General features: G+C 42.3%; 1 protein-coding gene across 2 annotated transcripts in view; it reads left to right on the forward strand.

Moving 5' to 3' along the window:
- The first annotated feature begins 2583 nt into the window (after positions 1 to 2583).
- The window catches only part of COL19A1 (collagen type XIX alpha 1 chain), a 175447-nt gene continuing 163306 nt past the window's right edge, over positions 2584 to 14724 (forward strand). For both annotated transcript variants that reach the window (XM_035109681.3, XM_088665845.1), the window contains exons 1-2: positions 2584 to 2856; positions 12763 to 12886. In XM_035109681.3, coding sequence (XP_034965572.3) covers positions 12799 to 12886 — 88 coding nt within the window. In that variant the 5' untranslated portion in view covers positions 2584 to 2856; positions 12763 to 12798. The remainder of the gene's footprint in view (positions 2857 to 12762; positions 12887 to 14724) is intronic.

Genomic DNA, 14724 nt, shown 5'->3' on the forward strand with positions numbered 1-14724 from the left:
AAATTTATGGTAAGAGGAAGAAAATCGGAGAGTGGGGTGGTTGCTTAACACCCACTGACGGCTGCCATTTTTCCATTAAAAAAATCACTATTCTCAAGCACAATGCTTAGATTTTACAACAGGTCCTGGGCGCTGCTTATTTTTAAATTAAGGACCACCACTTGGTTGATGATAGGCTGATTCAAGCAAAATCATCCACTTTATCTGTGGTTCTTGGATGCTTCCAGGCAGTTGCTATCTTTGGGTGGGATTCAGTGATATATTGGCAAGCCGAGGTTGCAAAATTAAGCACAAGTTGCAGAACGGTTTGCTGCAATATCATATAACTTCCCCACAAGCAAATTAGGATGAATGCTCATTAAAGAGGTCTCCTGGAAGCAAATGTTATGTCTTTTTCAAGTCTTAACATTTTTGTTTACCAAGCGAGTTCTCTTTCACTGTTACCTGTTCCATCTCAGGATAGCTGAGGCCAATTATTTCTCCTGCTGTTCAATATCATTATCAGATTGGGGGGAGCATGCCTTTAAGAAGCTAGAATTGGAGAAGGTTGAGAAGGGCTTCCAGCATTTGAGGAATGGGAATTAGTATATTGCTTTCTGCTTTTCTCTTCCCTATAATGAATGCACAATGCTAGGTCTTGGGACCACCCATGCTGGAATAATGACTCACTCCCAAGTCTTGTACCCTCTGAAACAGACTTTTGAAGCTGTCTCTTCTGTTCTCCATGATAGAACTCCCTGCAGCAATTTATTTCTTTCCTCCTGCTCACCTAGCAGTTTCATATTCAACAGGTAACGCACAAACAGGTATAGAGGATGACATCATCCCATACAGATCTCCATCATACCTAGTTTGGCTGACTACCATGAGTGATAGTCCACCAATAGCATTAAGTCTTGTAGCTCCATGCAAAACATTATAACTACTTATGAGAGCTGATGAAGCAAAAGTGGTTATGAGACCAAGCTATGACACAGGAAGTCCCTGGTTCAAATCTCACCTCTGCTGTGAACTCACCGGATAACCTCAAATAATCCACACTCTTTTCCGTCTCAGCCCCCAATCTCAATCTCCAAAACTGAGATAATAATACTTACCTTACAGGGTTGCTTTGTAAGAATTACAAGACAATTTGTTTGAAGGACTTTGAATACCCAAAAGCCCTAGTAATTATTACTACTAGGAAGAGAGAGAAAATTCATTGGAGTGTTGGCATGGTCATCAAGAAGGGGAGGGGCAAAAACAAACCCCACCCCTATTTTGGTGTGTTCACTTCTGCATATCATTTAAATACTGTCTCAAGGCAAATCTAAAAAAAATTATAACACCAACAATTGAGAAACTCTTGCCTGCGAGCACTCCAACTAACAGCCTTCACCAAAGGTGTCATGGTTTTTGCAGACACTCGAACTCAGGATGCAAGGGAGAAACGTGCAAGAGGAAGGCATGCTTGGCAAATCCACATTGTGATCAGCTCCCGCCCGGAAACCAATGTCCTCACTGTGGAAGAACGTGTGGATCCAGAATTGGCCTCCACAGTCACTTACAGACTCATTGTTAAAACCGTGTTTATGGAAGACAATCTTACTCGGCTACGAGTGATCGCCAAAGAGAAGAGAAGAAGAGAGATCATTGGTAGGGCTTTTCTTGTAAATAACACAAGCCCCCCCAAAAAGAAGGGTCCCTACCCCAAAGAGCTAACAACCTAAATTGCAGATTTCAGCAGTGTGTGAAAGGTAAGAAAGATGTGGATCTGGATAGCTCAGTTAGTTAGAGTGTGGTGCTGATCCCCATATGGGACAGGTGCGTATTCCTGCATTGATGCAGGTTGGACTAGATAATGCACAGGGTCCCTTCCAACTCTACAATTCTAAGTGGGCAGAGGGGAGTCAAGGGTAGCTGATGCTTGTTTGGAGGAAAGGATTATGTTAAAAGCACAGGAGAGGGTGGTGAAGGTGGAGCGGGGTGAGCTTGAAGACAAAATTTATTTAAATATGTGCAGACAGCATGTGTGAAGATCCTGCCCTCCCTTCTCCCTAAGTTTGTGCCGCAGTCATTCCCTTTTTCTCGCTATCCTTTTATCCTCTAGTTAAATCCTTAAAGGCAGTGCTAGAAACTGTCATGAGAACACTCCCAGGGCCCAAGCAAGCACAGTTTAGCATATTCAAGGGAGAATTAGCAGGAATGCTGTGTGTCACAGAGGGTTTTTTAATCACAGACAGCTGATATTACAGTGTAAGAACACCCTTGCTTTATATACGGTGAGCTTAAAAAAAAAAGGCAAATCAAACAGCAACCATCCACTATTCTCTGCAGCATCGGTGCCATAAATAGGTGCATTCCCATGGCTGTTTGATTTTAAATTTATGATAAAGTATATAAAATTAATGAGATGTGGCTACACTTAACATGCTGGGGGAGCGGAATCTACTCCCCTGCTGTTGTGCTGGTATCATGTACAGTACTTCAGAGTCGGTGCGCTGAAACCAGACACCCCTTTCATTCATGCAGTCAAACCCCAGGCAGTCTTATCTGTGACACAGCTTTAGACAATCCATACCTAACCCTTTTAATATTATTAACAGATTTGCATTGCAACCTCTTGAGCATGTGTTCTCCCTCTCTCGCTCGCTCTCTTTTTGCAAAAACGGGTGCCAGAGCTGGGGGCTGTCCTGCCGTACAGTTGTATTCTCTCTGTGTGCTTGCTGAGTGGGAGGGTCACACCGTGTGAGACTAATAAGGACAGAGCTGCGTCCCCTTCTCCCACTCTTTAGAGACTCCAGCAACTCCTCGGCAACTACAGCAGCTTTGTACAGGCATTTGCTGCGCTTCTGGGGAGGAGGAACTTAATCAAAGGTAAGAGCCTCTTGTTTGCGATCAGCTGATTTACACCCAGTATACACTGCAAAGTACCGTGTGCTCTGCTTGGTTGGTTTGCTCTGGTTTTGACAGTGTCACAACTGAGCCCTCTATATAAATGGTATTATAGATTGTGCGCTGGTATATTGATAGCTGTCATTCTGTGCTTGTTACACTGTGCAGTCTGTGTAGCTGTGTGATGGGAAAACAGGTATATATATATTTTGCATGGATATGCTGGTTTTAAACGAATGCCCTGTTCCCTAAGGCACAGGGAACAGTTCAAAGCACATGCAAGGCATAACATGTACAAACTGATGCAGTGATAATGAAGCTTGTGGGTATATTTTGTTCAATGTCTATATACCAAAGGAAATAACTGTGAGGGTGTGGGTGCGTCGCTCTGTCTTCTAGGGGCCGTTGCACTAAATTGCGTGTGTATATCGTGAAGGAAAGGAAAGTCATAGTGGGATGCTGAAATTTTAAAGCAGCACAGCTCCCATGAGGAACTATAGTGCTTTTACTGGATTCTCTCTCTCTCTCTCTTGCTGTCAGGGATATTTTGTTTTGTACTATTGCTAGAGATCCTGGATTTGGGACCAAGAGAGTGTTGTCCCCTCCCAGGTACACACCTGAGTAAGCAGAATGGTAGAGCATAACCCCCTATAAATGAACCCCTCTTCTCCAAACACACACACACACACACACACACACACACTGAACGAGGATGCTATTCAATTCCCTATTTAGTCGCATTCTGAAGTGGGATGGTTTCTTTCCATATCTGTGCAATTTCTGATTATTTAAATATTATACTGCTGTCATACATAATCCCATAAGCAACTGGGGCATGTTGCGGCCGAAGTTAACAGCTTTTAAGTCCCATTAATTGGAACGGGAGAGATGTTTGGCACATGCTTAAGTGCCCCACTAAAACGGATGCAACACAATGGTGCTGCCATTTATCTGGATAGTGCTCCATATTTATTTGCTTGTTTAATTAGCTAAGGGGCGGGGGGGGGAAGCATGTTAAAAGTCTTGATTAAGAACCACATTGTGGGTTCCAATGTATGGTACTCTCAGTCTCCCCCTTTCTACCACACCACATAACCTTCTAAAAAGGTAATATAAATATTTCCCTGTGTGGGATCCAGATGTGGTTAAGAGTGGTGCATTTCCATTGTGATATGGTGGAAAACTGAAAACTTGTGCTTTTGCTTATACCACTGTCACTCATAATGAGCAACAGTAAACTCTGTTTGCATTACACAACACACATTTAAAGCACCAACCCCTCCAAAGATTTCTGGGGATTGTAGTTTAAGAGTGCTGGGAATTGTAGATCTGTGAGGGGCAAGCTACAGTTCCCATGGGGGAAAGTAATATGCTTTAAATATATGAACACACCATGAAAATACATTGCTTTTTAAGAGCAAAGTAACTTTTTTTGAAAGCAATAACAATTTCCATCTTACAGCCTGCCTCACTTTGTTAATCCTCACTACAGATCTGATCTGGTCCACAGGGGGAACTGTCTTCAGTTCTGAAGTTTTCTCTCGAGAGTAGCTTCTCTTATATAATTTTAAATAAGGGTGGCTTTGGGGATGCACTTACATTGAACCATTGTTTTGCTTGCTTCCCGTCATGATTAAAGCAAACAAATCTGTGAACTGCATATTTCTAAGGGTTCCTAAATTACTGGTAATCACTCGGTTGCCAGAATAAGCACGCACAACTCACACTTTTCTGTCATGGCAAGTGCATGCCTGGAAGGGCCCTGAGTTTGGACCACATGTGCTCACTTTGTGACATTCAAAGGGCTCTGATGAGAGCATTAGAGGATGCCATTTCCCAATGGAAAAGGTGTTAGCTGTTGTTAATCAGGATGTGAAAGGCTTAAAATATAAATGCCAAATAATATAAATATAAATATAAATAGCCTTTGAAAGCAGGGGAGCAGCCACAATAAGCAACATTGGCTTCACACTCTGATGTGACTTGCATCTAAGGGTGCAATATTTTTTTTTACTAGCCTTGCTCCTGTGCTTCAGTCAAAATCCTTTGCTCCTAACAAACATTAGCAGGTAAGGGCTTTTCTGATATGTGGATAAATGGAGCCGGGTGGAAAGCTGTAAACAGAAACATATTAAACAGCCTGTGGCAAAAAGGTCATAACCGTACCTGCTGCCCGCTGAAGAGTTGGAGGAACTGCGTGGGCCCAATCAGGCTGCAATAGCAAAACCAGGTAGTAAAAGCCTGAGGGGATTAAAGAGGACTGTACCACTTCACAGGCAGCAGGGGAGCATTGCAATCTTTAGTTGCTTCCTCATGAAGAAATTACCTCCAATTAAGTAGATACCACACCAAGCCAGCCTATTCCCAGAGTTGTTGGCTGTCTACTTACTAAAGTTGTTTCCCCCCCCGAAGAGGGAACAAGTTAAACACAGAACAATATTTTAAAATAGGATTTCCCCCCCTCCTTCCAAATTCCCACTGGTTGAAGTGATACATTCCATTCACTCATTTATACCCTCATTACAGTACTACCTGTCTGCTGCATATGTAGACTAGGCCTAGGTGAGCTTTCCTTGCACACGCAGGCAAGGAAGTAGGTCATACGTGACATCCTCCTCTATAAAGGTAATTGATATTTTCTTCTCCAGGCAAGGGTTTCTGAGAGGAGTTGCTGTTTCACATATGTGAGTGTGGGCTGAGCACCTAAAATTGATTTGGAGTGAGCTTGAGACGAGGCACTGGTAAAGGTCCATTATATATGCTTGGTGGTCCCTGCTCAGGTGTGTATGTGTGAAAGAAAGGATCAAGTATTCTCCAGTGTGTTTTAGAAATCTCAGGTAATGGATCTATTACATGAAGGAAATGCGCAAGCGGCCTAAAGTGGTCCAGCTTTTAAGGTTGGCTAAAACCTACTAGTTTAAGATACTCAATGTTTATTTGCCCTTAACTGCCAGGAAACTCTAGGGCAGTGTTTTTCAACCTTTTTTGGGCAAAGGCACACTTGTTTCATGAAAAAAATCACGAGGCACACCACCATTAGAAAATGTTAAAAAATTTAACTCTGTGCCTATATTGACTATATATAAAGTAATTTTTCAATTTTTCCCACGGCACACCAGGCAACATCTCGCGGCACACTAGTGTGCCGCGGAACAGTGGTTGAAAAACACTGCTCTAGGGAGATGCTCAAGTACGTGAACAAGCCCACCCACTGTCGCTCAGCCTGTTCTGAAGCGAGTTCCAAGCTTGGGCAGAGAGAGAAGCTGTGTATAGAGCATTTTTTTCCAATCCAATTTTGGACATGGGGTGCCCGAGAGCTTGGAGTAGAAGAGGGAAGGGCGATGGGAATGGGCAATGCATAGACACTGGCATGAGCGTTGCACTGCACGGGAAAGGAAGGTGAGAAATCAGCAGGAACCTCCATGCCTAATTCTTCCCAGCTAAGAAAGAAGTAGATGCATTGCAGGGAGTGATTTAAGCCAGCAAGAAAATAGCCGTTGAAATCTGTTTCTAGTGGTAGGATTCAACTCTGGAATTAAGGGGTGAAAGTAAATAGGAATGCAAGTTCATTCCATAAATCATCTACTTTTAACAGCTGTGTGACACGGAACGAGAAATTCAACAGGTGAGGTTCTTCCATCCCTCTGGCATGAAGATGCTGTAATGCAAGCCTCACCTACTGATTTTTCCTTAACACAATTATTGAAAACAAAGGAACTTGGCTTGAAAAAGGTTGACAGCCATGCTAAACAATATCTCACATGTGAGCAATCACACAGGTAGCTCCCACGCAGATTAGGTGGCAGGAATTATAGGATGCATTTTGAAACTATTGGTTAGGTGTAGCCTCTAGTACACTTTGTTTTAGAAATTAAGCTTCAGAATGGCAGTGGACTAGTGCCCTGTGAGTTGTGCATACACGCTTCTTCCCGAAGGTGGGCAGATAATAATTTAAGCAAGCCCCACCAAAGCAGCTTGCAAGAAATAGCAATTGAAATGCATTAGAAAAAGGAGTTGCACTGCCTTGGGTCGATAAAAACAATCAGTGTGTATCTGCAAGCGCGTTTTCCAGACAAGTGATGTGACTGCTTTTGTTGTCCTTATCAAGTACAATAACTTGTGTGAATAAAGATGGAGCCACACAGATGTCTTTCCCAGTTTCTTCTGCTCAGTTATGCAAGGAATGCTTGCAGGCCCCTCATAATGGATAGGCACATGAAAGTCAGGGTTGCCATTGGGTATAGCGTACCCAGTCAATATCAGCAAGCCCTTGGAGAACAAAGCAAATCCCAAGATCACAAGGATGGGCAGAGTTTGGAATAAGAAGGTCTCTGCCTGCGCATGTGGAGGGTCTTCATCCCGGCTCAAACATAGATAACCAGCATAAGTCCAAATGAGGGTAAGTCCCCCAAAGGGGTATAGCAGGAAGGGATAGGGGGAAACTTACCCCTATTCAAAACTCCTTTCAGTTCACTCATGTGACTAGCAACCTAGTGGACATTACACTGGCAGAAAGAGTGGTGTAAGTCAAACTCTATTTTAAAAGCTTGTTGTCCTGCTGCTAAGCTTAGGCTGGCTCAGCTAGCAATATCTTCACTTCTGAATACATTGGTACCTCGGGTTACAGACTCTGCTAAACCGGAAGCAGTACCTCTGGTTAAGAACTTTACCGCACGATGAGAACAGAAATCACGCACTGGTGGCGTGACGGCAGCAGGAGGCTCCATTAGCTAAAGTGGTACCTCAGGTTAAGAACAGTTTCAGGTTAAGAACGGACCTCCGGAACGAATTAAGTACATAACCAGAGGTACCAATGTAGAGTTTTAAATAAGGGTAGTTTACCCCAGTGTAAATTACCCTGGCATGAATTACCCTGGCTTCCTATAGCTTGGATTGCTGTGCCTATGTCAGGCATCCCCAAACTGCGGCCCTCCAGATGTTTTGGCCTACAACTCCCATGATCCCTAGCTAAGATGACCAGTGGTCAGGGATGATGGGAATTGTAGTCCAAAACATCTGGAGGGCTGCAGTTTGGGGATGCCTGGCCTATGTTGTATCCAATAGTCCTACTTGTACTCATTGAAATTAATTGGTATGTCTAACTTAGGGCCACTGATATTAATGGACCTACTGTGGGTAAGACTAGCATTGGCTATAACCCTCAATAATGCCTTAAATTCAAGCTTGCAGGAATCATATTGGAGGCAAGGATAGGTTGAAATGAAACATACAAACAGAAACACTGAGGACCTACATTGTAAGATAATAAGGGAAAGGTGGGGCGATTCCAATTTTTAATGTACGTGACACTCATTTTTAAGATACACACACACAAATACAGCATTTATTTAAAATGTTTATACCTGGCTTGTGCAACGAAAAACATATCTATCTATAGATATGATGCAAACTAGTGCAGAAAGCTAAATCTGTGTACCCATTACTGTTTGTTTGCTCCAGTGTGTGTGCACCACTGGTGTTTGACATAAAGTACACATGACATTAGCCACAATCCATGCCTATCATGTATTTCTTTGAAAAGTACTGCTGTTGAATGGATGCATTTTTCCTCAAACGAGCTTCCACATGTTTTGGAAGTAGAAACCATGTTCTCTCTGCAGTTAAGCTCAGGTGAGACAACTGCTGCGCATGCACAGATGGCTGCGCATGCACAGATGACAGCTTCATGAATATGGCTTTGGGGGGTTGTAAGTGTGGGGAAACTGAACTGGGAATGTGCATCAGGTGAAGACATCCCTGCTCTCTCTCTGTAGTGTAGAGCAACACGGAAATGTGACTTGCAGTACAGTGGGGGAGAGCACACCTAACTGTATTTTAAGCCAATAAAGTGTATGTAGCCTAAGATTTGCAGATTCATACTGTCTTGCCAGAAAGGTTTTCAGAACTTGAGATTCATTGCGTGAAAATGCTTTCCAACTCCTTGAGAAAGGCAATAGAATTTAGGCATATGCTCCTAGAATCCATTTATCCAAATGAGATTCAAGCACAATTTTGCCATCTCTCAACTACCTCCTTTTTTGTTTTTTAGTGAGTCTGACTGCCAAAATAAAGAATCAACCACTGCCTCTTCTTTCTGTTGGCCTTATAAAGGCAACATTAATGTGAATACAACATATAGATGGCACCAATGGATCTGAAGTAGGGGCAGCCTGTATTACCCCACTATGGGCCAAATGGGAAGATACTGTTGCATGCCACCCAATCTCCGAGCAGTGTGAGATTCCACATGGCCACATCTGTTGTGTCCTTCATCTTACATCATTGCCCACTGCAAACTGGAACTCCCCTCTGGCATTGTCTTCTGCTAACCAGCCAGAGTGCAGGGCAGGGCTAATAGTCTTAGTCTTGCTGATGGCTTCTCTGCGTGTCTTTTATGAGGTCAATGACTTGGTGATTACCTCTGGATGGTTCCTCTTGGTAGCTTCTCTGACAGGCAGTTTACTGGACAGGGAAAGCTGAGTGCAGCAATTTAAAGTCTAGCATTCAGTTTAACCCTCTAAGCAGTGATAAATTTTAACTTTTACTACATCGAGGAATTTAGGGGGATCTGCGTACTCCTACATACTCCTAACAATACATTAACTCAGTGGCTTTCAACTGGTGTGCCGTGGCACCCTAGGGTGCCATGAAGGATGGTCAGGGGTGCCACGGGCAACACTGGCCTCTGTCCCTCTTTCCTTCCCTCCCTGCTCTGATGCCCTCTTGTGTCTCTGCCTCCCAAAGGCTTGCACAGCTGTTTATTGTAGCAGCCCTGGCTATAAGGTCCACAGGCGAATGGTGTCTCTGGGAGGCACCTCTCTTTGGGGTGGGTGGGGGGGACAGCTCAGAGACCAGGGGCGGCGGCAGCAGCAGCTGTCCAGAGGACTCCCAAGGAAAGGGGAGAGGAGGCTGAGGGAACACTCCACAAGGGAAGGTGCTTGAAAAAGGGCGAGAGGCTGCCAGCTCTGCAGGCAAGGGGTGACATAACGGGACTCCTGAGCCCCACAGGGGATGCCGCAGAAAGAATGTAGTTGGTTAAGGGAGCCGTGGACTCAAAAAGGTTGGAAACCTCTGCATTAACTCTTTCACCATTCAATGCAGTTTACAGAAAAAGGCAGATTGCCAGTGTAGGGGCCCTGATCTAGATTGGGATTCTAGCACAAGGGCAATGGGGTTTTGACCTTCCTCCAACCCCACTATGATTCTGGCCTAGATTGGGGGGACCCTTGTCAGCAATTTCCATAGGAAAAAGTTCTCATTGAAGAAAATTGAAGCCCCCCCCCATGCAAATTGTTGGTGTACCACCATAACCCTGCATCGGAATAGGTATCATAGTGGGTAGGCAATGGGTTAGGTCTATGTATATTCTTCCCCCATTCTATTGTCTTTATCCGAACTGGGTCTTCCATGCTTCACATTCATGTGGAAAAAATACTACACTTATTGCATAGTTTGACCTGGACTCTTTTTCATATACAGTAAATAAATTATCATCCTTATTTGGATTTTTTATTTATTTTTTTGCATTTTACTATGCTCTGTTAAAGTCCTAATTCTCTTTTCATTATAAGTGATGTAAAATAAATGATTGATTGTGTATAGATGACAAAAAATATTTTGTTGTATACATTCAATTCCTCTTTTATGCAGTCCAAAATGGAACTGTCCTTTCCCCCTCATTTACATATTTTCTGAGACATGAAAGCTGCTTAAAAAAAGAAAAGAAAAAAGAAAAAGAAATCTAGATATAGGAATGATACATCACTATGAGATTGTGACTGCTCCACTCATCCTGCTCATAGTGAGTGCATGTAGTTTAACTTTAAGTATCATAGGCTAAAAATAATCAAAAATAAAAATGCTAATCAGCTATTACTCACACATGATAATTTAGTGGTCTTTTGACCAATATATGTGACCTTAGCATAGCTGAAAACATATTACTCAACAATCTAAAAAAGTAGCTGAGAAGTACTTTTCATTGTCTTCTTATAAGTCTAAAATTAGCCTGCAAACACCGTGTGTGTGTGTGTGTGTGTGTGTGTGTCTGCTTTTTTCACACTAATAAATGATACACATTGTACTTGACTGATGACACTTCTCTCTCTTCACAACTGCTTGTGATTTTTGCAGAAGTGAGAGGAAGTAGAGTTCAGGGATGGAAAATTGAAAATAAAGTTCACCCTAGTTGTGTCACCATCAATCACAGGCTATTTCAGTAAGCAAAGTTACAGAGAGCCTACATAAATAACATGCAGTCAATACATATCAAATTTTAAAACATTTCTAGCAGTCATTGGTCAGCACAATGTAAAATTATTTTCTGCTCCCAAATGGCAAAAATAAAATGCCTGTGAAACAGAAATTATTCAAAGGCCACAATAGAAAGAGGTACAACCTATGGCTCTGAGGACTGAGGCAGAGCAGCAAAAGTCACCTCTTCCCAACCTTGACTGGTACCCAAGACCAGTCAAGTTATTTTTGCACCTGTGGCAGAAAGTGCTACAGCTACCCCACCTCTGCCTCTACAGATAGTAAGTCATTACTTAACTTATTATTTTTTCTATCTTTTTATGACCCCAAAATCAGCTGCTTGAGGTGACTGCGTCACCCTGCCTAATGATAGGACCAGAACTGGGTCCTCAGAGCAACAGTTATACCCAACATGGGCTTCTCAACAACTAGAAATTGTCTATATTTCCCAGGCGGAATAATGGACTAAGGATTTATTATACAGAGTCACAAATGTGTGTTTAAAAATTGCTATTGGTCATCTGGGATGCTCATGGAAAGTACACAAACAGCTGGTTTCCATTTTTAGATTTGGACCGTAATTAGCTAGTAGCAGGGAATTATCCAACCAATTATGCTACAACACATCTCAATTCAGAAGTAAGACCAGGCATCCCCAAACTGCGGCCCTCCAGATGTTTTGGCCTACAACTCCCATGATCCCTAGCTAACACGACCAGGTCGGGGAAGATGGGAATTGTAGTCCAAAACATCTGGAGGGCCAAAGTTTGGGGATGCCTGAGTAAGACCCCCTGAGTTTAGTCAATGAGATTTACCCCCAGGTGAGTATGTATGTACAGTACTACATTAATGGCTCAATAGTCTATACCCCTCTTTCCCCCTTATAACTAACTCATGTGTATATTGCTACATTTGTTTGTGTGTATGTACGTGTGTACCAGTATGCATATGTATTTAAAAAGGGAATATTTAGATGATTCATAATTATGTAGGTTTTATATTAACTGGCAGCAATGTAGTTCAAGGGTTTGATAAGTGTAGAGAGGAAGGTTGCTTCGTTGATGTGATTTAATTTTACACTTCACAAAAATATGATTAATTTTAAATATAGGGGGAAGCCTCTCGAGTACTAGTCCCTTAACCATTACCCATGAAACAAAAGTGTAAGGGTGAAATCATGTGCAAATTCCTGAAACCCTCAGAGGAAGACGGAGCAGCATTTCACCACTCCTCCATCCTGTCTAGATATAGCTCCAGCTGAGAACTTCTGCTATGTACATGAAACTAAATTATCCTATACTTTTATGCAACTAATTATATTTCTTGTAAACAAGCTGAACCTGAGTCCACTGATTTCAATGAACTCAGGCCTGCCTAACAATTTTCAGTGGAAGAAGTGGGGGGGGGGGCTTTAAATGAAATTTGTAAGTCCCAGCTTCCCCCACATTTTAGCCAAATCATGCCTCACATAACCTCCTGTCACAGCAGGTAAGCAAGGTCAAGTCTTCTTTGGCCCCTTGTAATTTGAGCACTGGTGTCTAAATCTGGATATGTCTAGGCTGGACATCCACAAGGCAATCTGCTTGACCACAGTAATCATAAGAGTGTTTTTAATCATGAATGTTTTCATTTCAGATTTCTGGTCATTTGTTCACATGTGTTCAAGAGGAGATGAAGGCAATTGGATCTTGCATAATTTGGCTTGGGTTGGCCATCCTTCTTCCAGTCTCTCATTCTATAGCAGTCACTGATAAAACAGGTATTTCTTTATTCCTCTTCCTTTCTAATCAGGCACAGAAACTTTGTCGGGGTGATATTGATCCTTTTGAGAGAATAATCAAGTCGTTTGGAAAGTATAGAGGCACAGAAGGCTTTTCGACATGTTCAACAGGGCACGTACAGCTATGTAGAAAGTTGTACTCTCTGCAATAATAAAACCAACACATGGAAAGTGCATGTACAACGAAATGCATGGAGGGTTAATGGAGCTTTGGAAGCTAATCTGGAAAGTATTTAATTAAACTTCTCTATTAAAAGATGTTTCCACCCCAATGTATCTAACAGCAATATTTCCATTTCCTGTCCACTCACAGGAGTCTACATTTGGAATGAGCTTGCAATCGTTTACAGTTATGTTGTGCTGCTACTGATACTTCCTCATTTTCTTAAGTTACATATGGAAAAAGAACCCAGCCCTGGGCTTTGAAACAGAGCACAGTCATGAGTGCAGTTTTGTTTGCTTGGTTCTGTATGTCCTGCACTATGATCCTGATGATACTTAGATGGGAATGTCATATTGCTTTTAATGGAAATTTCTTCCATGCAATTGTGCATGAGATTGGCAAATTTAATCAGTGAATGTAAGGACATGAATGGGCCAGTCCTTCAAGGAAGCAAATGTGCTTAGGAATATCATTAGCCTTTCTCTGGATTCGTGCTTGTCTGATAATCTCTATGTGATATGACCAAAAGAAAAAAAAAAGTTCCTAGGAAAAATTATAGAAAGTGAAGAAGGAACACTTTTCACCAATACTTTATAACTTCTGCCGCTTTGCTATTTTTTCCTTCGATCTGTTTGATTTCCCCCCCCCTTGCAAAAAACACATATAAACCTGCTGCCCTTCCGCTTACGCATCTCTCTGCCACTGCTCACCTTGGCCCTCACAAAACTTTTGGGCCACCTGCCTCTTAAAATCGTCCAGACAGTTGTCATCTCCTGGGGATTAAATCAGTTTTTGTAATTGCAGAAATAGCTGGTTTAGTTGTATTTCATCCAACATTGACCTGGCAGTTTCTGAGGACTTGCCATAGACTGCATTTGTATTTTTTGATAGTTCATTGGTGCTCAGTCTCCAACACCAGGTGGGATGATTCAGAATGACCCCAGGAAGGGCACATCCACACTTGCCCCATGATTTCAAGTTACAGGTCCAATGGGGCTTTTTCTTTCTTTCTTTTTGTCCTGCTGCTTTCTCCAGGAAAACCTGCTGTTTACTGCTAAATGAGAACAAGCATCAATCGGCTTTTCTGCGGATTGACCCATGACTTTAAATCACGGGATGAACAAAAGTGTAGCTGGGTCCTTAGACATCTACATCAAATGTTGTAGGAGAGAATCTTACTGATTTACATGTGGAGCAAATAACAACACACTTTGAATAGAAAAATGAAATGGGATTGATTTTCAGATCGCAACATTGTTCATGTAACTCATACAAAAAAGGTGGAAGGTATGAGCTATCCCATCTAAATACTAAAACAAATATATTTAAGAATTATTTTTCTTAGACCACCAGGAGTCCAATGTTAAGTGGAACCTCTAAGCATCTTGAAAAACCAATAGTAAGTGCTAAGTGATTACAAATGTGCTGAAGGGTAGCAAGAACTGTGGATAAGCAAACCTTGCATTACAGGCTCTTTCCTAAACTCTTAAGGCAGCAAAACCTCCTCAAGACTCGCTGATCTCAGCTCCTGAGAGAAATGGAAAGCAAACTACCCAGTGAACCTACCATATCCTTCCCTTGCCCTTTTCAGGTGTGAAGTTACAAAGTTCTGGATGCAATATATCCTTAATTGGATGGTTGAATGTACAGACTA

Source organism: Zootoca vivipara, chromosome 3, assembly GCF_965207765.1.
Source record: "Zootoca vivipara chromosome 3, rZooViv2.hap1.1, whole genome shotgun sequence".
In the NCBI taxonomy this organism is placed as follows: domain Eukaryota; kingdom Metazoa; phylum Chordata; class Lepidosauria; order Squamata; family Lacertidae; genus Zootoca; species Zootoca vivipara.